The sequence below is a fragment of the Kryptolebias marmoratus genome, linkage group LG3, assembly GCF_001649575.2.
Source record: "Kryptolebias marmoratus isolate JLee-2015 linkage group LG3, ASM164957v2, whole genome shotgun sequence".
Classification (NCBI taxonomy): Eukaryota; Metazoa; Chordata; class Actinopteri; order Cyprinodontiformes; family Rivulidae; genus Kryptolebias; species Kryptolebias marmoratus.
In genome coordinates, this window is record NC_051432.1 from 1,675,685 (window position 1) to 1,695,802 (window position 20,118).

General features: G+C 40.8%; 1 protein-coding gene across 9 annotated transcripts in view; it reads left to right on the forward strand.

Moving 5' to 3' along the window:
- Window positions 1-20,118, forward strand: part of rhbdl3 (rhomboid, veinlet-like 3 (Drosophila)) — a 77,244-nt gene that overhangs the window by 27,354 nt on the left and 29,772 nt on the right. The window contains exon 1 of one of the 9 annotated variants that reach the window (XM_017432100.3): window positions 17,830-18,015. The exons of the other annotated variants lie outside the window; for them this stretch is intronic. Coding sequence (XP_017287589.1) covers window positions 17,968-18,015 — 48 coding nt within the window. The 5' untranslated portion in view covers window positions 17,830-17,967. Of the gene's footprint in view, window positions 1-17,829; window positions 18,016-20,118 lie in introns of those variants that run through there. 9 annotated transcript variants of the gene reach the window in all.

Genomic DNA, 20,118 nt, shown 5'->3' on the forward strand with positions numbered 1-20,118 from the left:
GGTATCAACTTTAGCAAGTCGAACATGATAAAGACTTTGAAAGTATTATTTACAGCAGAGGGTTCGGGTGGTTGCACCGAAAAGAAAGGTCGCACATTTCACACCTTCAGCAGAAACTAAAATTACATCAGATTTGCTCCGACTCAGGTGAACAGAAGTTGCACAGCGAATCAAAACACCTTTTATCGCCTCCTGCTGAAAGCCGAAAGCTGGGCGATTAACTCATAGTTAACATGAGTTAATTCAGTTTTAATTCAGTTTGACTGAGATTACTCTCTGCTCCTAAAATCAATTTTTAGCTCAATATCTGTTAGAACGACTGATGTATAGCCATATTTGTGTTTTCTAAGGTTGGTTAGCTGTGGCAGCCATCTTGAATAAGGTTATGTTTTAAGAGTTTCATCAGGATTTGTTTAGTGGTTCATGAGATATTTTGCTAACAAACACATAGACAGACATGACTGTCTGCCATTCTACTGCAAAGTATTTATCATCCATTCCTAACTTCGTTAATTGAACGATGCATACGCTAAAATTGGTAATAATGTTTACATATAAAGAATGCTGTATGCCTTCTTCTGATTCTTTTTCTGCACTGCAGCTGTATTCTTTTCTCTGTAGTGACACCTGCTGTTTAGGAGGGGACTGCAGTGCAGATTCAATGGCGACTCACACCTCGCTCGTGCCATGACCGGCATACAAGTGTTTCCTGTCATTAACTTGTTTGTTTTATTGTATCATAAAATTACTAAAAGGAAAACAAAAAGGCCTCTTAATCCAAACCGGTCAATAAAAGAACAGCTGTCTTTGGATTCACCATCCCAATCTTTCATGGTAGTGCAGCAGCCATCAGAGCTCAAACTAAAACCAGAAAAAAGTGCACTTTAAGAAGTCTCTTACAACAAGTAACAGGTGCAGCAGAGGCGTTGGGTCACGCTGTGGAATAACGAGCAGAACCAGAGCTGACTGGTTATTATAGAGAGCCTGGTCTTAAATGTAGTATTCAATAGCAAGAATGAATTGTGTGTTGCATCTAAGAATTTGAGATCCTGTTAAAAGGTTCTAAAATTACATGCAGAATAAATACATCATGGTCAGCCCGCGCTAATTTCTGATGACTTCAAATAACTGTGTTTGTGTGTGTGCGTGTGTCTGTAAGACAAATGAGAGCGTCTCATCTTTCAGCTGAAAGAGGCGACCTAATCTCCTTTGATCAACCCAGACTGCAGCCATTATGCAGCACATCTCTGTGAGACAAAAAAAGAAGTTCTGGACCGTCTGAAATCCTTTTTGGGCACACTGACTGAAGGATCTCTTGGGTGGCTTACTAAAAAAAAAAAAAAAACTCTCTAAAGCCAGGGAAGTACAAAATCAAGCAGAGGACATGAGACATCTGTAACAGCTGTACTCTTTGTATTTCTGGTTTGAAAGGTTTATACATGTGCAGACACAGTTTGGTTCTTATATATTTGCTGCGAGCACTCAGAGCCGTCTGCTTTATTGTGAAGAGTAGGAATAGGAGCGAGACGAGAGAAGGAGAGTTTGAGAGTACATTATCTGCCCGGGAGAAAAAGCAATTACCAACGTGCATGTTCCATCAAAGACAACAGGTGAGAGCGTTGTAGAGACGAGAGAGGGGGAAATGAAAAAGGACAGAAGGCAAAAGAAAGAAAGAAAAGAAGAAGAGAGAGGAGATACTCTGATCAGCAGGGACTGCTGGTCAGCTCTGTGAGAGCTGATGAGGGTAAATTGAGTGAAAGTAGCTCCTCAAGTGTTGGTTTCCAACAGACTTCTAAAAGAATGAGTCAGACAGGGAACTGTAAGTACATGCTCCTTTAAGTTCAGGTTGTACACCATCGAGACATAAAATAACTGGTTCTGACCTGGTTTAAAATTAGGGGTTACAACGTCTGATGAATAGCAAATGCCAGATTACAGTCTGTCTTTATTTATTCACCAAAACTGAGACAGAGTGCAGAAGTGTTGTGTGAAAAATAACTCTACCTTAAAAGTGTATTTAAAGTCAATAACTTGAAGTAATTGTATTTGTTATGACTTTATCAACTATTTACATTGTTGTGGATGAACTTTGGCCCACTCTGCTTCACAGCATTAGTTTAGTTTCACTCTCTCACTGCCTTCTTATGATCCCATAACAGCTTTTCTGTGCAGCTGAAGTTTATGCTTAGGGTGGTATCAAAAAATCACTGGGCTGGAGCCATTGGAGACAAGTTGATGACTCAAAATTGTGAGAAAACCACAAGCAAATAGGCACATTTCAGTTGCAATCTCACTCAATTCTGAGCATTTCTGACCAGGGACCTGTGCAGCCTCATTTTGAACAGCCATTTTTTTAAAAATCACAGTATATTTTTCTGTGCACGGCTTGCAAAACTGTAATCTTGGCTGTGCAGATTATTTTGTTGCCCATATTATACCTGACTCAGCTCGCTTTGTACCTACTTTGGCATCTGCCCCCTACATTTGTGATTTAATCTACTGGTGTACACCTTAGAAATGAAGACAGGCTGATTTGGACCAATTTTTTCGCAACAATTCTTTATCATTAACATGTTTTGTTTCAGTAGACCTGGATATTTGGGTCTGTAGCCTTGGCTGTCATAAGGAGAGCTCCAGGGCAGGTGTCAAAATACAGCACTAGAGCTCTACAATTTACGGAAACTAAATTGAGAAGGGTTTAACATGACTGCAATAACCCTGTGACGATTCTGAGGGATAATTTGTTGCAGGACTTTTTGAACATGTACAAAACTCAAGCGATGAGACTGTAAGCCAGGGGTAGGCAATCCTGAACTTCAAGTGCCACTATCCTGCATGTTTTCCTTGTTTCCCTGCTCCAACACACCTGATTCAGTGGTTAAATTTCCTCTTCATGTTCTGTAGAAGCCTGTTAATCAAGCATTGATTCAAATCAGGTGTGTTGGAGCAGAGAAACAAGTAAAACATGCAGGATAGAGGCAGTCAAAGTTCAGGATTGCCCACCCCTGCTGTAAGCCTTTGTGACTCAAACGAGGAAATGGAAAACCTCTCTGAATGTTTTGAGACATTTTGGAGACTCCCTCACAAATGTCATTTGCCTACTAGTCTCCAACGCACACAGCCCAGTGAGAAATTGGCTTTTGACTGGGCCATTGTGACGCTTAGATTCAGTCTCTCTTGTTGTCACTTCTCTGCGTTGTCCTCTTAAAAATCCAAGTGTTAGCACAGATTCAACTGTTGGCCTCACCTCTGACTCTTGAGTTTGGGGTAGTGTTTGGAGTTTGGGCTTGGTTCAGGGAACAAAATGCATCCAGATCCTGTTGCTACAAATCATCAACCCTCCACCACCGTGCCTGACAGTTGGTATGAGGTGTTTGTTGATATGCTGTGTTTGGTTTTCATCAAATATGTGCATTTATGGTCAACATCTCTACTTTGGTCTCATCTGTCCGAAGAACATTCTTCCAGAAATTAAGATCTTTTTGAAGTATTTCTAAGATTGAATCCACTTTGATAACTTAAACAAAGGACTAAAAACGTTAGTTTTAAGTGTCAAGGCAACGATACAATACTTTCCAACTAGAAGAACTCCAAGAGCGCAAACTTTTTCCAAGGCCATAGGCTCAATGTCCGCTTAGATTTCTACTCGTTACGGAGATCTTCATTATGTCAGTTCCTTTAAGAAATTCCAAAGTCCAGATCATGATCCGGATTACTACCAAAACCTAATCACTTGTTCCTTGTATCATGTTTGACGTTTCCTGAAAATTTCATGAAAATCCATTGTAATGAATTGTATCAGGGAGACAAAATTTGCACAAGCAAAAAAAAAAAAAAACAACAGGGAAATTTCCCAATAAACAACAATGGGATGTTGTGAGTAAACTCATCCTTAGGAGCTCTACAGCTCAGTTTAAACAGGTCTCAGAAAGTTGGACTTTATGTGACTAAACCAGCATATTTCCAATGGTTATTACTCGGTCACAATTTAAGTTTTATGACTTCAGGAGATTTATTCTACAGAATGGTTAACTAACAGTTGACAATGTCACACACTCTGACTTTTGGGCTTTCTCAACTTTCCAAAATTTTTGAAAGTCTTTTTATTCTCGCAGCTTTTTGTAGTTCATGTACATCAGAATACAGGCATTTTTGTCTTCTTTCACCTACTGTGTCCCTCACTGCTATCGAACTTACCTTTCTTCTCAAATCCCCTCAGAGTGCAGAGCGCGCACACCAAAGCGCTCACAGACTTCAGTTATATTAGCTCAACATTTCCTCTCCAAAACTGGAAGTGAAGCCTGTTTTTAACTTGTCATATCTCCTACAAAAAATCAGAAATAATATAAAAATTCATGTGTGACCATCAGAGTTGTGTTCTGCTCATGGTTAAAAAATTTAACTTCCGCTTTTGCACAGGGACATTTTGTTTGAGGCTTCTTTTTTAGTCTGTGTTTTTTGTCTGCCTGTTCTATTAAGGCTGCTGTCAAGGAGTGAGACACACAGGAGTGAACGGACTGCATTTTTGTAGGGCTTTTCTATTTTTACCAATCTACAAGTCACATTCACATATATGATTCACCAACTGGGGGCAAGCTGGGGTTCAGTGTCTTGCCCAAGGACACTTCGGCATGCGGCGGGGGAAGCTGGGATCAAACCAACTGTTCCGCTGGAGAACAAGCGCTCTTATTCTGGAGCCACAGCTGCTCAAGTGTGGTTACCATGGTGACCCTAATGAGCCACTGGCAGCATCTTTAATATTTCTTTTTGGCTTGGTTTTCTTTACAGCTCTTATGCCGTTCATACATCAAAACGTTGGCATTTTGTCGGCTTAGATCATTGCAACGTTGATGTGGGAATTTTGGGCAGTAGCCACACTGGGACCTGTCGAAATTTCTACAGAATTTTTTTTTGTCATAAAATAGTATTGATAAAAGGACTTTGTCTATGGATTTTTCTGATACATTTGTCTATAAACCAATCAGTGTCAGGTTTATGGAAGTGATGACAAGACGATGAACTTTCACTATATATCCAGTCTACAGCCTGACCAAGCATGAACATTACAGCCGACCCTCAGGTGTAAAAATGACCCAAGTCTTCTATTTTTCCTTTTCGCCTTTACATCTCCATTACTCTTCTTCCTCTAGCCTCTCTCCATTCTCCTTCCTCCTTTAATCTGTGGCCTTGACCTCAGACTTAGAGTCTAAGTGTTGTTAATAGCCACATTAACAGACACTGCTGTGGCATTTTAGGGGCTATTAGAAGTCCTGTTGAGGCATAAGTCATGTCTGTGAAGTGCGACGACGTGGACGGCGCTCCGGCTGGGCTGGCGGGGGGCCGTGACACGCATGGTAAGCTGGTCTTTACGTGAGCCAGACAGCTGACCTTTTCCTGCAGAATCCTCTGTGACCGCAGAGGTGACGGCTGAGTAATTAGTGGTCTGAAATCTTGGTGGCTCACTTTCTGCAGCCTGTCCCACACCGCTGTCGTCGTGTCACTCAGCTGTCAAATGATGCCAGATCTTATGTGTGGTATGGGATTTGTCTACCTGTGCTTATTCCTCGTGGAACTACTCCGGCTGAATGCATTCAGAGCTGCCTTTTTTTAAGTTTCGGGGAAACTAAAGCTAGGAAGAACGATAATCTCAGTGACGACAAAGCTCAGGTGAGTCACTTTGCTTCAGTGTCACCCAGCAGCTGTTTGTTATCGTGATCGCAGACAAAAGGAGGGCGCACTGAGATTTGGTTAAAAAAGAAAACCCTACTCAGTCTTAATTACACAAAGCATAATTAGACATTTTCTCCAGAGTATGGATAATTATATGCCTCCCCATCTTCTACTCTAAACAGTGCTGCTTTTCTCTGTGTAATTAAATGTTATATTTTCTTAAGAGAACAAAGACACAACCAGCCAGTTATCGACTGGTACCCCGTTAACATTGGCGACTGCATGAGCTGGGAGCTGTGGTGCACATCAGACCTGCTGACAGCCCACCTCCCGTCGTTAACTGAGCACTGTTTGCAGCTTTTTTTGTCCTATTTGGGTTTTTGTGTACATATGTACCCATATCTGTGTGTGCGAAGATTTCCATGAACTACCAATGTGTAAAGATTTCTCTCCCTTAAAGGAGGAAGTTGATGCATTAATTAAAAATGTTTCTGTAGCCTAAAGGACAAAGACTGTTTATGTGATCCAGGTGTTTGTGGCATCTGTTTCCAGATGGTTATATCGACTTATTTCATCTAACTCGAGGGCCACACAATGAATTGGGAAAAAAAGGGAAATTACACAGCTATTTTTTAAACAGACATTCAGGGCTTTTTCTACCTTTTCCAATAAGGACACATTTGCATCATTTAGTGCTTAATGTAAAAAATACCTCTGTACTCCTGGAGCACAACTATATCATGTTGGAATAAGGGATTGTAATTTGCGATAATCTATTTAGATGTCAGTTCAGTGCTAAAAGATGCAACATGTCGTGTCAATATATTTTTTTCTCTTTGTCCAAAGCGTATCTTCTGGTTCTGCCAGTGTAAAACATTGACCTTAGTAACCTGACAAATAAAATTTCACATTTTGCCGTTCTAAATGTTAAGTTTAAAACTAGTTCAAAATAATTATTAAATAGCTTGTCTTTGCTGATTTATTTGAAGTTGTTTTGGTTTTATTCGAGGACATTGTGGGGCCAAATGGAGATTGTCTAAAGGCCACTCGGGGGTCCTTGAACCATGAGTTGCCCATATTTTATGGAGCCATCATCAGGTAATTGTTCAAATAATAATTACTCACTTTCTTTCATTTTAAAAAACTGTGACCCTTCTCATTTTCACAAACAGAAAAAAAGAAAAAAGAAGGAAAACAAAAATGAACAAACCCAAGGATGGAGGTAGTAATATTTTCCCACTGATTTTATTCCTGTCAGCTCTGTTTGTCACTCTCCGGATCTCTGAATCTATCTGTTCAAAGGTTCTTTAACAAGAACATTTTTCTTTTTAAATCCTGAATATAAAACAGTGACAGGAGGATTTTCTGCACTTCTTGGACAATTTACTTGTAGATGCAGTAATATCTGGCATGCATCACTGGAAGAGAGAATAAATAATAACTTTCCTGACATCCCTGCCCTTTTTTTTTTTTTTTTTTTGCGAAGGCAGCAGCGCAGCAGATTGCTAAACTCCCTCGCTTTCTTCTTCAAAGACACAAATATCTCCTGTTCTGAGGAGATGGTAAATAACCTGAGAATTATTTAAATGTGGACAAACTTTACCAACGCAGAGAGAGGCTGTGTGACAGCCAAGACTTTATGAGGGCTTTGTGAATTAGATGGAAGCACAGAAGCCAATAATTCACCTGCAAACCATTAGTGAATCTGGGCTATTGGTTTGTTTCTTAATGAAGAAAAAAACAACTTTCTTGTTACCTATTATTACTTGTTTAACTTGATTTTTCTCTTTCTCAATCTACATTTTAACAGTTGAACACATAAAGGACACTCAGAACATTGAGTTAAATTTCAACAATTACAGTGAAACAGACAGCAGATGGACATTTGGTACACTTTCAGCAGTGCTGGGCAGACATCAGTGGAGTCTTTAGAAAATAAAACGACTCCCAACCAGTTACTCATCGGGTTTCTTGTTCAGCTAAAGCTAAGTGGGGCTAAACCTGAGAGAAAAAACGAAGACAAACTTTATAAGTTAACTTGTTCTGCCTGTTTGCTTTTGACAGTTCTTCAAGTTGCATGCATGTTGTCAAACTGTTCAACTCTTGAAGAATCCCAAAACCTTTTTACCAACTTTGTAAAATGTTTCACTCCTCGTCCACCATGAATTGGTGACTCACCCGAGTGTGCCTCTGCTTCAGCAGTCTAAAATGTAAGACTTTGCTGTCACATTTTACAAAAGACCAGTCAAAATTAAAGAGCGAGCTTGAGCGATAAGAGATAATTCTAAACATAAATCATGTCTTGTTTGGGTGGTGAAAGTGTCACGGGAATGTTTCAATGACAGTCCTTCCAGTTTGATGTGAAGCTGCACTTTCCGCTTCATTTAGCTTTGCGTGCACACAAACACGTCACTGACATAAAGATCTCCATCCACGTCCGTGATTACCCAGCCTTTAACTTTGATCTTTGGAATAACGTCAGCTGCCTCTCTGAGGGTTCGACCCACCATCTCTGGATCCCCGCCCCTCCCATTCAAGACCCCCTGCCCGGTGACAAGCTGCCAGCCCCACTCAACCTGAACCAGCACCCCTAAACAGCGCCAAGTCCGGGTTCTTGCTGTGGGGCCGACGATAGGTGCTCCAGCTTACAGTGGCCGGCGGCTCTGTTAATGTACTCTTTCAGCTGTGTCAGATGATGTGACAAAAGCATGTGTGTGTGTGTGAGTGAGGGGAAAGAAAGAGATTGCCATGGAGACAGGAAGGGTATCACACAAGAAATCCCCCTGGTGTCGAGAGCACATGAAAAGCCTGATTAACATGAGAAGTTGTTTGCATGTGTGTGTGTGTGTGTGTGTGAGTTTTCATTATGGCGTGTTTGAGTGATGACCAGTGAATGAGGTTCCACTCGTTTAGCCTGTCCTCCCTGGTGCTCCAGTGTAATTAACAGGGAGCCTAATGAGCTTTAACAAGGCTGGCTTTTTATTACAGCTGCTAATTGCTTCATGCCGAGGCAGCATTTGGGAGGCAGTGAGAAGTGGACTTTGTGGGTTCGATTATTCATGTAAAACTACAAGCCTAATGCGGGGTCCTTGTGCTGCTCCTTCACGTTTTCCTTTGGTGTCCGGAGCCATCATTGTGGCAGATCCTTTTGGGCCCTTGATCCTGTCCTGTTCCAGCATACCCTTCAGGTCCTCCTCTGGGCTTGGTTTTGCTGAGTTTGGCGGACAGGACATTTCGTTTCCGAGCAGCCTTTACAGCGCACCGAGGCACAGACGGAGCCGACCGCTGCTGAGGAGTCTGGTTGCCATAGGGATGTGTGCCTGGTCGGCCGTGTTTGTTTGTTTAGAAATGTCAACAGTCTGACATTCACAAGCCCATAAAGTTAGAAAGTTTAGAGAGATGACGACGTACCACGATTGTATGAATCCTCACATATACTGTACACACGCGGATCTGTTAGACATATTTTGGCTTTTCGTTTCATCCATCTGGAAGTGTTTCTCGTGAACAAAACTAAAGCTGCAGCATAATGCCAACGCTTTAAAGTAGAAACTGTATAAGAACTGTATAAAAAACAAAGATCAACAGAAATGTTAAAACTGCTGCAGTGGCTCACTGGGGATCTCTGGGGATCTGCCACTTTCTGACAGCACTCTTAATAAGACAGGCAGACAACAACACAAAGTAAACCTCAGACAGTTTCTGTGAGAAAACTAAGCTGTACTGTTGTAGTTAAAAAGAGCCGTCGCTTTTAGATCTGAAGAGAAAATTCTGAGCTCAGATACAATGGAAGTCAATGAGAGTTTGGATGTACGCACTCTGAGAGGATGTGAGAGAAAACCACGAGTCCCACAGCAGTGAGACACACTGAGTGAAAGAAAACCAAAATGCACATGTTTTGTATAAGCAGTGTACGAAACTTGTTTGAGAATTGTATAAGAAGTGTAAAAATTGTGGAAAAAGAAAGAGTTTGTTAGACAAAACATCTGAAAAATGTCCAAAAAGTTCTAAAACTTCAACTGAAATGGTGTAAAACCATAAAAGATGCCAAAATGCCAGTTCAGTCATGTAAAGTCCATCTTTCTGTGACCTGTTTACACTTTGAATGGTGTTTCTAAAGTGAAGTCTGCCTGAGCTGTAGAGCTCCAAGGAAGGCCGGGTTTACACACTTATTTTGCCAACATTCCATCCTGTATCAGATTTCCTCACATTTCATCTACATTGTACAATGTACCGCTGCTTGAGCTGCACAATGTGGTGTATTTATTTTTTTGCACGTTTCTTTTTTTCTGAAGCAGTGGGAGGTGTAGCAAATTAATAACCTAGCAGAAAACTAAAGAACAGCAGCCAAACAATAATAAGAGTGCTTCTCTTTCCTCTGACTGGACTTTGACTAGTAAAAGTTGAACTTTCGATCAGATTGAGACCAACTTCTCATTCATTTCTTTTAAGTTTTCATTTTAACACCCACAGGACAAATCAGCACAGCCAGGGAACGCTGCAGCTCCTTTTGACCACATTGTGTACACTTGATGCCTGCTGGTGTTTTGGTCTGACCACAGCTTAATGGTGCAGTGGAGCGATGTGTGTAAGTAGGTGTGACTCGTCGCCTCCTCCTGGACCTCACAGCTCCTCAGTAATCAGTGCTGACTGATTAATTGGTTATCCTGCGTGCTCCCAGTTGCCTGCCAGTGATTCCCTTTGCAGCTCCAAACAGGCCACCACAAAGCGTCTTCTGGTCTGATTTTGATGCTCCACGGGAGGTTGGATGACTTTCATTTTTCACAATCTAATCCGTGGTCATTATTTTTCTGACTGTACATATTGAAATAATGACATCCACCAGCAGCTTTCAGATCAGGAAAAAAAAAAGACTCAATTACAAGCGCAAACAACCTGCTGGATGATTAAATGGAGTGTCATAATGTCAGATATAGTTAGTTACTCTGTCTTTGCCTGTTGATTACTACAGATTTCATGTGTAACTGAATGTTACCTTTTTTTTATTCAAGTTGTAATTTCTTCTTGAACGTTTGTATATTTAAAGAACAGGTAATGATAAAAAATACGACCTAGCAATAATATGTTCAGCATTTATGTGCATTGTTTTTAGTGATGCTTTGTGGCCTTTTTGCCTGAAGCTTTGATGTGTTTCCTGCATACCAGTGGCTGAACAATCTTATAGCTTGTCTTCTCTGTTAAACAACAAATCGAGGCGGCAGAGGCTGCTTTCTTTTCTTGCTGTGTAATCCTTAAAATAGCAACAGCTCGGTGGCGTATGCTGTCAAACTCAAAGGTTGGATCGTTAGTGATAAATGCTGCTGGTCTGGCTGCACACAGACACATTTCACTACACCGCCATATGGAGCTGAAGGCGTGATTAAAAAAGATTCAGTGATTTAGTATTTTTAACCAAAACTGATTTTCTGGTCATTTTTGATCTTCTGTCAAATTGTTATCAGTAGTTAGTGCCTTATCTGCCATCAGTGATGGAGCACAGAGTATAAAAAGGACAGAGGTCTTCCTTAGGGCTAGGCTAATGGGTTGCCAACGAGAGCCATTTTTAGATTGTTTCTCAGGCTTATAAAACAACCATTTCTCAAATATGTCATACTGATGTGAAGGAGGTGGTACAGTGGAGCAGTGGTTAAGAGCTGTCGCCTCTCAGCAAGAAAGCTGCAGGATCGTCGGGTGGTTTGCTCTGGTTTTCCTCCCACAGACCAAAAACATGCATGTTAGGTTCATAACTGTAAAATATCCCTAGATGTGAGTGAGAGGGTGAATGGTTGTTTCTGTGATGGACTTGCAACCTGTCTGTCAGGAACGGTGGAGACTAAGGCGAACCCAGAATGCAGACTCATAGTAAGGGGAAAAAGAAAACTAATTTATTAAACTAGAGAATAAACAAAACAAAAATGCTGACGTGGCAGCAAACAAACAAAACCTAAATTTAAATACAAACATGGAACCGACAGAAACCAGGAACCCAGCACGAGGGTAACTAAACAGACTACATCAAACAATAGACAACTAACACAGACAATGGACCAGCAGAGTGTGGAAGGCAATGACCGGGTTTTAAAGACTGAGGATAATTAGGTAAATGGAGACAGGTGACGTGATTACAAAGTGGGGACAGGTGTAGGTGTGGCAGGGAGATAAAGAGAGAGACTGAGGAGCAAATGAAACATGAAACAAGAGACAAGACAGAAACCAAGCAAACCAACAAACTAAATAAAAACAAAAACCATAACACAGAAAAAACCCAAATCACCACACTGTCCAGGATGTCCCCCGCCTCTCACACAGGGATGGCTAGAGATAGATACCAGCTCCCTGCGACCCGAAAAGGAGCAGCGGTTAAAGAAAATGGATGGATGATGTGAAGGAAGGCACGGTTAGCTAATATTAAACCACTACACTTTTACATGACACCATTTGTTTAATTTGGTACTGTTGCTCTTAACTGAACAATGTCTGTCTTACCACACAAATGTATGTATGTGGAAAGATAGGCCATCATGTGCTGATGGTGATGAGGCTGCTGAACCTGTCCGTCCCCTTGATCAGCACATCTAGTCAGTCAAAAGTTTACTCAACTCCCGACGGTCTGATTCAGCAGCCAGGACACTAACTTCTACATGGTGTACGCTCAGCACATGTACATTTGCGTAGTAGCACAGGTGTTGTTTGGTTGAGAAAACGGCAACAAACGGCAACAAACTCAACAAACGGTGTCATGCAAAACACTATTTAATACTAGCTCTGCAGAATCCCATTGCAGCCTTGTAATTTAGTTGCAGTAAGGCGGCCCTGCAGTGTAATGTCATTGTTTTTTTCAGTGCATATTTACACAAAGGCACACACACACACTCACTCACACACACACACACACTATTAAACATTTTGCTTTTTTTCCCCCTGCTGATCAGACATGATTTCAGGCCCAGCCTGGGGGGTATAATAATCAAAATGTGCAGTTAGAAACCTTCACTGACTCAGGAAACAGCCACATGCATTCATTTATGTCGTTTTTAGTTATTAGTCATGACAATTTCAAATAATCTTTGTCTTTACTGGAAAGCAGAGTGACATTACCGTTGGACCAAAGCTCCTGTGTGTGACTGTATCCCCATCCCACAGCTGCTGAATGAATGCATGAAGGCTTCATGCCTGTTGCTGCATGAACCAGTAAATCATTCTGTGGTGGAAAATTAGATGACCTTATAGGGATAAAGCCTCAATTTCCTTGCGTGTCAGTTTGTTTTACAGTGTTTCTTCTTTATTAAATACAAGACGGGAGGAGGAGCCGTCAGGTTGACTCACAGCAAGGTTTTCCAAACCAAATCAAAGGAAACATTTTATGATTCTGACTTGTCTCCTTCACAGTTTTTGTATGGTGTGCAACTTCACAGAAATGTTAAAATTATCAGCGGTGTTTGTTACTTTTGGCAAAAAAAAAAAAATTGTTTCTGATGCAGTTTAAATTGGACAAGATTTTGTCATTGCAGATTTGTGAAAAATAAGAACTAAACATAAAAAGCAGTTGGACTATCTATCATTTTCCACATCATTTTCCCTGTAAGTACTCTGGAAGTGGGGTTTTGTGGAGTTGTTACCAACAGTTAGTATTTTACCTGCAGAAAAAAGTAGTTTTAAGATTTTCAGATTGGGGAATCAGAGAAAGCAGTAAATGCCTTGGTCCACTCCTGGTCCTGGAGGGCCACTATCCTGCATGTTTTAGATGTTTCCCTGCTCTTCAGCAGGTCTTCGAGTTCTGCAAAAGACTGTTAATCACTCAGTCGTTCAAATCAGGTGAGTTGAAGCCAAGAAACATCTAAAACATGCAGGAACGTGTCCCTCCAGGACCAGAATTGGACACCACTGTTTTAGCTGTTCAAGCAATTGCTGTTTTTTTGACGCAGCATTACTTTTGTTGCAACAGAACAAGGACCATGTTCTAACATAACACATCTTCAGTGTAAATAATCATAGGTCTGTGTAAATAACCATCTGATGCAAAAAGGACATGGTGTAAAAGTGCACGGTACATTTTAATCTTTTTGAAAATGTTCAGGTTTGAGTTGTTTTGGATGACTGAAACCAACCTGGAATAGACTTAGTTTAATTAGATGTTAGCTGCTTGACTCCTCCCTTAGAACTAATTTAATTTTATGACAAAATAGTACTCATTTTAAAATCCACTGAAGTCCACTATGTTCAAAATAAGTAACTACATAAAGTTTATTTACATGGCACCTTTTCAAGATAAAAAGTAAAAGGTGGTTCATATCAAGATAACATAAATGACACAAAGATAAAATTAGTCAAGGTAAGGTACAGATAAAAGTCATAAAATAAGCTCATTAATCAGATAAAAGCAGATAAAGCAGAATGCCTCAGTGTGTTTCTTAAATAAGCCCATTGAGACCAGAGAACATGTCGCCTTAGTTTTTGACCTTCAAAAACAAAAGAACAAAAATACTGCCTACAATAAAGAGCTTTTTCTGTCATTTTTATAGGTTTAACAAAAGCATCAACACAACCAGGACTAACTCCCACCCCAACATTGTTCCACATCTTCCTGACAGAAGCCCAAACTAATCAAACATGAATTACTCTGCACGCCTTTCTGTGGAGTCTGACACTTTAAGTCCGCAAAGATGTGAAATAGGGGCTACAAGGATCTGGCTTGGTTGTTCAACACATACCACAGTTGCTTGGTTGGATCAAAGCTTTGAAAAATGTGGAGGCCAAACCAACACGTCAAACTGGTTGTGAGCTCATCATTAGTGAGTCTGGGCCGCCCGTGTTACCAGTTCACTGCCATGTTTTTTTTTCCTCTTTTAAATCGATTTGAGCATGGTCAGTCATTTAAACTTCAGCTGTGATGATGCTAAGACTCAGCTGTCAAACCCTCACAATTGGCCTAGTTTGGCTCAAAACCCGGTGCCTCCTTTTTTTATTTGCTTCCAGCTAGGTATGAGCTGGTTTCTGGTTTCAAGGTATCCCACAGTTTTAAAAAGGCATGGTGTTAAACCACTCCATTTTGTCTGTCATATCCCAGTGGTTTAAATTAATTTTAATGAGATGACAGAGATAGTGCAGGGTTGCTGCAAGCTGTCACTCAGCCTGAGTACGGTTCCAAAGAGAGGGATCCCACTGAACTTCTTCCCTTTTTCAATAAACACACATGCAGTCACAGAGTAGCACTCGTCACCAATGGAGATTATAGCAGGAACCCACCCTCGCAAGAGAAACCTTTCATCTGCAAACCCCAATACGCCATACTCCAACAACAACAACAACAACAACAAAAAGTCCATTCACAACATTACAAATAAAACGTGTCATGTGGAAGAAATCAAATATGGGATTGACTAGATGGATCTTTATCACATCCACTTTCATTAAGGAGACCTGCTTTTTCCACAACTTACAGAAGTGTTGCGAATAACCAATAGAAAAAATGTTTTGGTTGCAAATGACTTTTGCAACAAGCTACAAGAGTTAGCATTCTAGCAGGGAAATAAACAGCAGGCTCACTATTAGTCCCATTTTTTTTTCTTTTTTGCTGAAGGTTATCAAACCCTCAGAATCTTGTCCCGGCCCATGAAGTAATTGCCAACACATCATCTCCTTGGAGATGCCACGATTCCGGCCCGCTACCAGGTGTAATTGCGGCCAATCAGACTTCTGTTGAGCTCGTGCTTTTTTTCCTCCACGTTCCTCCGTTCCCCTCTGCTGCAGACAGCAGCTCATCAGCAGCTCGGGGCTTCTGGATGGTGACCTTTATCAGTCTGGGTCAGTGACACTCAGAAGGGCAGACAGGTCTGGAGTTTAATAGTTAATCAAATTGTTTCAGATGACCTCCTGTCAGGGATGTCTCTTTCCTTCAAAGTTTGAAAGGTTGCAACAGATTAATGTGACCAACATCCTGTAATCACAGGACTTCTCTGTTCTCGGTGAGTTCTTTTCTCTTGATACGAGGCTGGATTTCATCATTCTTAAGTTGTTTTGGAGCAGATTTTCCGACGCGTTCAGGGGCTGCTGTAAATCTCCAGGCTCTCTATGCAAATGTGAACTCGCAGAAAATCTCCCTGACCCTCGCAAACTGCCGACCCTCATTTTTTTTTTTTTTTTTTTTTTAATATTCAGCTTTATGAAAATGAGGCTGAAGACAAAAAGGCTGGCATTGTGTCCAACCTGCCCCCTCCCTACAGACACACACACACATAAACACACACCCACACCCTCGGTACAACCTCAACCCCCACATCTTTACTCCCTGCACCCCTCCTTCTGCTGTTTCTCTTCTCAGCACCGAGAGGCTGCTTAGAAACCCTTTAATAAACTGGATGTGAATGGCTTATGGTATTATGTGTGTACCAGGATTTGTGTGTGCGCTTGTTTTTAATCTGTGGAATTTGCACCTCCCGCCTTTTTTCTGTTTGCAAAACATGCTTTATGAAACAGACAAAAACAGAATAATGAAAATGTGTTGCGCTAAAGGCTCATACAGATTCTCAATCTGGTGAGTTTTTTCTCATATTTGCAACCTAAATACTTTGTAATGTGGAATTGTTATAGTACTGTATTTTTGCATATGTACAGCTTATTTTCTGTCCCAGTAAAGCAAATATAATATGTAATAAAGAATTTGCAGATAATATACATTAACACAGTCAATGGACAGTAAATGGGTAGATCTTAAACTTTGTTTTTTAAAATATGTTACTTTAGTGATTAAAAGTGAACATCTAAAAATCTGAATGTCATTTTTCAAAGTTTCTTTTAGCATTTTAAAGGGTGCCATTTCAGCTACTTCCCAAAATCTCGTATGCCTCCAATTTTCCTCTTGTTTGTGGTCACCAATGGTAACCATACTCCCATGTCTCACTCCCTGACAGCAACAAAAAGAAAGGCAGATAGAAACACAGATTAAAAGTAAGCCTCAAACCATCAGTCGCTGTGCAAAAACTATAAATAAGAGTTTAAAAATGGTTGAATGAGTGACAGAAGACGCTTGTCTTCACACACGTAAGCTTTTATGTTTCGACAGGTTTTCTTTTTTATGTAGAACATATGCCAAGTTAAAAGAGCCTTCACTCCCAGGTTTGAAGAATTTTTAGTTCAACTTTAATAGAAGTTTATGGGAGCCTCGGTGTGCCCTCTGTGCACTCCAAGGGGATCTGAGGGAAACTAGGTTCTGTAGCAGCGAGAGACACACTGGATTAAAGAAGACAAAAACACCTGGGTTGTGATGTGTAATTTGTGCATTTACAACAGCTGCAGGAATAAAAAGAGTCAACAAACATATTGTAAAGTTTAGACAATTCAAAACTTATTCTGACATGATCCACAGTCATTGAACCATTTCACAGAAACATTTCTAAAAGTCAAAAATCCTCATTTTCAGTTGTGTATCAAAATTGAACTAAGACATATAAGTTTTATTGGTGCTACTCTTTCACGGAAAGAGATCCAGATTGCAAGACTGTTCGAACTACATGAAACTCCAATAATGACTGTCCAAATAAAGTCTCTCCAGCTGCTCAGTTATGACGTAAATAACCCACAACAGTTTTAAACTTTGAATGTACATTGTACCGCTCCCAAAAGTCAATTCTATTCTTGATCAAGCCCAAAGTTCTGATGCATCATTTGCCTGTTTTCTTTAAAGCCAAATGGTGTGAAAATGGACAGAAATTGTGAACATAGTAGTAATGAAGAGTTCTTCGATGCATTGAAAGCTCCCTTAATTACTCAGTTCAGTTGATACAACTGGAACAGCAAGTAGTATTCTGGGTTTTTAAACTTCAGCAAAACAGTTTTAGTTTCTAATAAAGCTAAACAAATTGTGGGTAGAGATTTGTTTCTCTGCGTCAGAAGAACACAGTCACCGTTTAGGAAGGAGACTGGATCATACTTGCATTAAATGGCCTTGAGAGGCCTATTGTGTGCTTCTCCAGCCTGTTGACTGCGGAGACTGTTCACTCAGATGAAGCCTGTGATGGGGCAGAGTGGAGGGGCGAGGGAAGTGTGTGGGGGAAAATAAAAAAATGTCTGTCCGTGACTGTAAGTGACGTCAAAACAGTCTCACATATTGGACTCTCTCCTTTCTCCCAGTGAGGAATCTCGTCGGGTGAGGGGGGTGTTGTGTTGGTCGGAGGGGGTTGGTCTTGGATTGGACTGTAATCCTTTAGTCCTGGAGAGAAACTGGGCTGCCCAGTCTGGGACAAACAATGTGACAGGGACACACACACACAGTGCTTCTTTGGCTGATGTGACTTCATCATGACAAAATGCCTCCAGCAGAAACTGGCTGCTCTGCTGCAGGAAAAGGTTGGTTCTGTTTTTGTTTTTTTTAATAGTAGCAAAGGGCTCACGTTTTATACATTAGGTCAGTTTTGGGAAAGATGCACAAATGTCAACAGCAGCTTTGTTCAAAATGGTAGCATTTTTGCCCGTGTGTGTGTTTGTTTGTCTGTACTATTAGCAAAATATTTCATGAACCATGGGATGCATTTGAATGAAACTCTCAGAACGTAATCACTGAAGGGACGCCTACAGCTGATTAACCTTTGGAGTCGGTCACATTTAAAATGGCTGCTACAGCTGCGCAATCTTAGCAAACATAAAAAGGACTACAACTCAGTCAACTTTACAGATTCTGAGCTGAAATTTGGTGTGGTAGTAGTTAAGCATTTTCTCCAACAGTTAATTAAAGCACTGCCCATTGTGTGATTTTTTTTTTATGCATAGAACATTGACTATAACTGTTGGCATCAACCCTTTCTGTCTGTTGGCAAAATATCTGATGAAACATTGAACGGATTTTAATGAAACTCTCAGAAAGTAACCACTGGATGAACGTCTACAACTGATTAACTCTTGAAGTCAACTGGATTCAAGATGGCCACTGCAGCTAATCAACTTTAAAAACACACTGGAAACACTTGGAGCATGCAAACCTCCACCAAGGCCATAGTGTCATTATTAAATAAACTGATCTGGATCCCCCAAACAGTTGAATCACTTGTTTCTTGTGACAACCCCAACATTTCCTGAAAATTTCACCAAAATCTGTTCATTGGTTAAAGGTAATAAATGGAGGTAAAATGAGGAGGTAATAAATGGCTGTGGTATTGCCGTTTTGTGTTTTTGAAGATCAGTTGACCATGGCGGCCATCTTGAACTACATAAAATCTTGGATTAACACATTGATTTATCAGTTAAACAGAATAATGACTTAGCTGAGTATCAATTTATTTTTCAGATTCTGCTGAGAACAGCTGACAAAATGTTTGTTTTATTTGTTCTAAATCTGGGTTCTCTGCCTTTAGAGACCGTGAAGATCAGACCTGGTGAAAATGTAATTTGGAACTGAATTCTCTCTTTGTTGTGTTGAAGATCAGGTTTGGACGAGGCAGCTCTGTTTCTGGGTGTTGAAGGTCTGTTGGTGTTTGTTGGGTTTTATGTGGACTGGTGGACTGAAGGTTATTTATTGTAATATATATCTATATTTATATCTGCCCTAATGTCAAAAAGAAGTCGACTCCACCCCTCTCTCTCCCAGCCTGTCACTGTATAATTCACACACTGGGTGAAGCTGGTTGGATTGCAGCAGATGAGACGAAGCAGAGGGAGAGTTTATTGAAGGATGCAGAGTAAAAGTGTGCAACACAGCGTGTCCAGAAAAGAAAAAGTGATGGTGCGGCTGAGACGAAGGGATGATTGGAGGTTTAAGAGCTGTGTGAGGATATCTGTCAGTTTATGGAAGGTAAAGAGAAGAGACACCACAGAGCTGTGGCATGAAAAGTTGCCGTGGGACTTTAGGTTTCTGAGCAACATTTTAATGAGCTCCACCTGCAGCCATGAGGCTTTTTACTGCCCAAAGAAACAGTCAAACTGGCAACTTAGGGCAGACACGCGTGTGTGCAGCTTCTTTTTATGATTAAAATGACAGCGCACCACCCAGAAGTCCTCTCACTGACGTACACATTCATTCAGCTTGGAGATCAGAGCCTGATCCCAAACACTGATGAGCGTCCAGCTGAGAGAAGACGTCAGAGCGGCACAGAGTGAGCTGGAATTAGACGAGAGGGATTCATAATGTATATGAACGGTCGTGATGTGTTTTATTAAAATTTAATCTTTTTGTTAATTCTTTTAAACAAATGGCTTGTTTATCTTTGTTCGGAGACATTCAGACACAAAAAGGTTTGAGCGTGTGTCTGAATGTCTCAAATCACTGAAAGACTCCAGGCAGGTGAGCATCCGTCTTTCCTTCAACTCTGACCAGTTTCCCACTCCCTGTGTATGAAAAACATCCCCACAGCATGATTCTGCCACCGCCATGCTTCACTGTGGGGATGGTGCTCTCAGCATGATGAGAGGGTTTAAGTCTCATGACTAAGAGATGTTGACTGTGAGGGTTATCAGAAC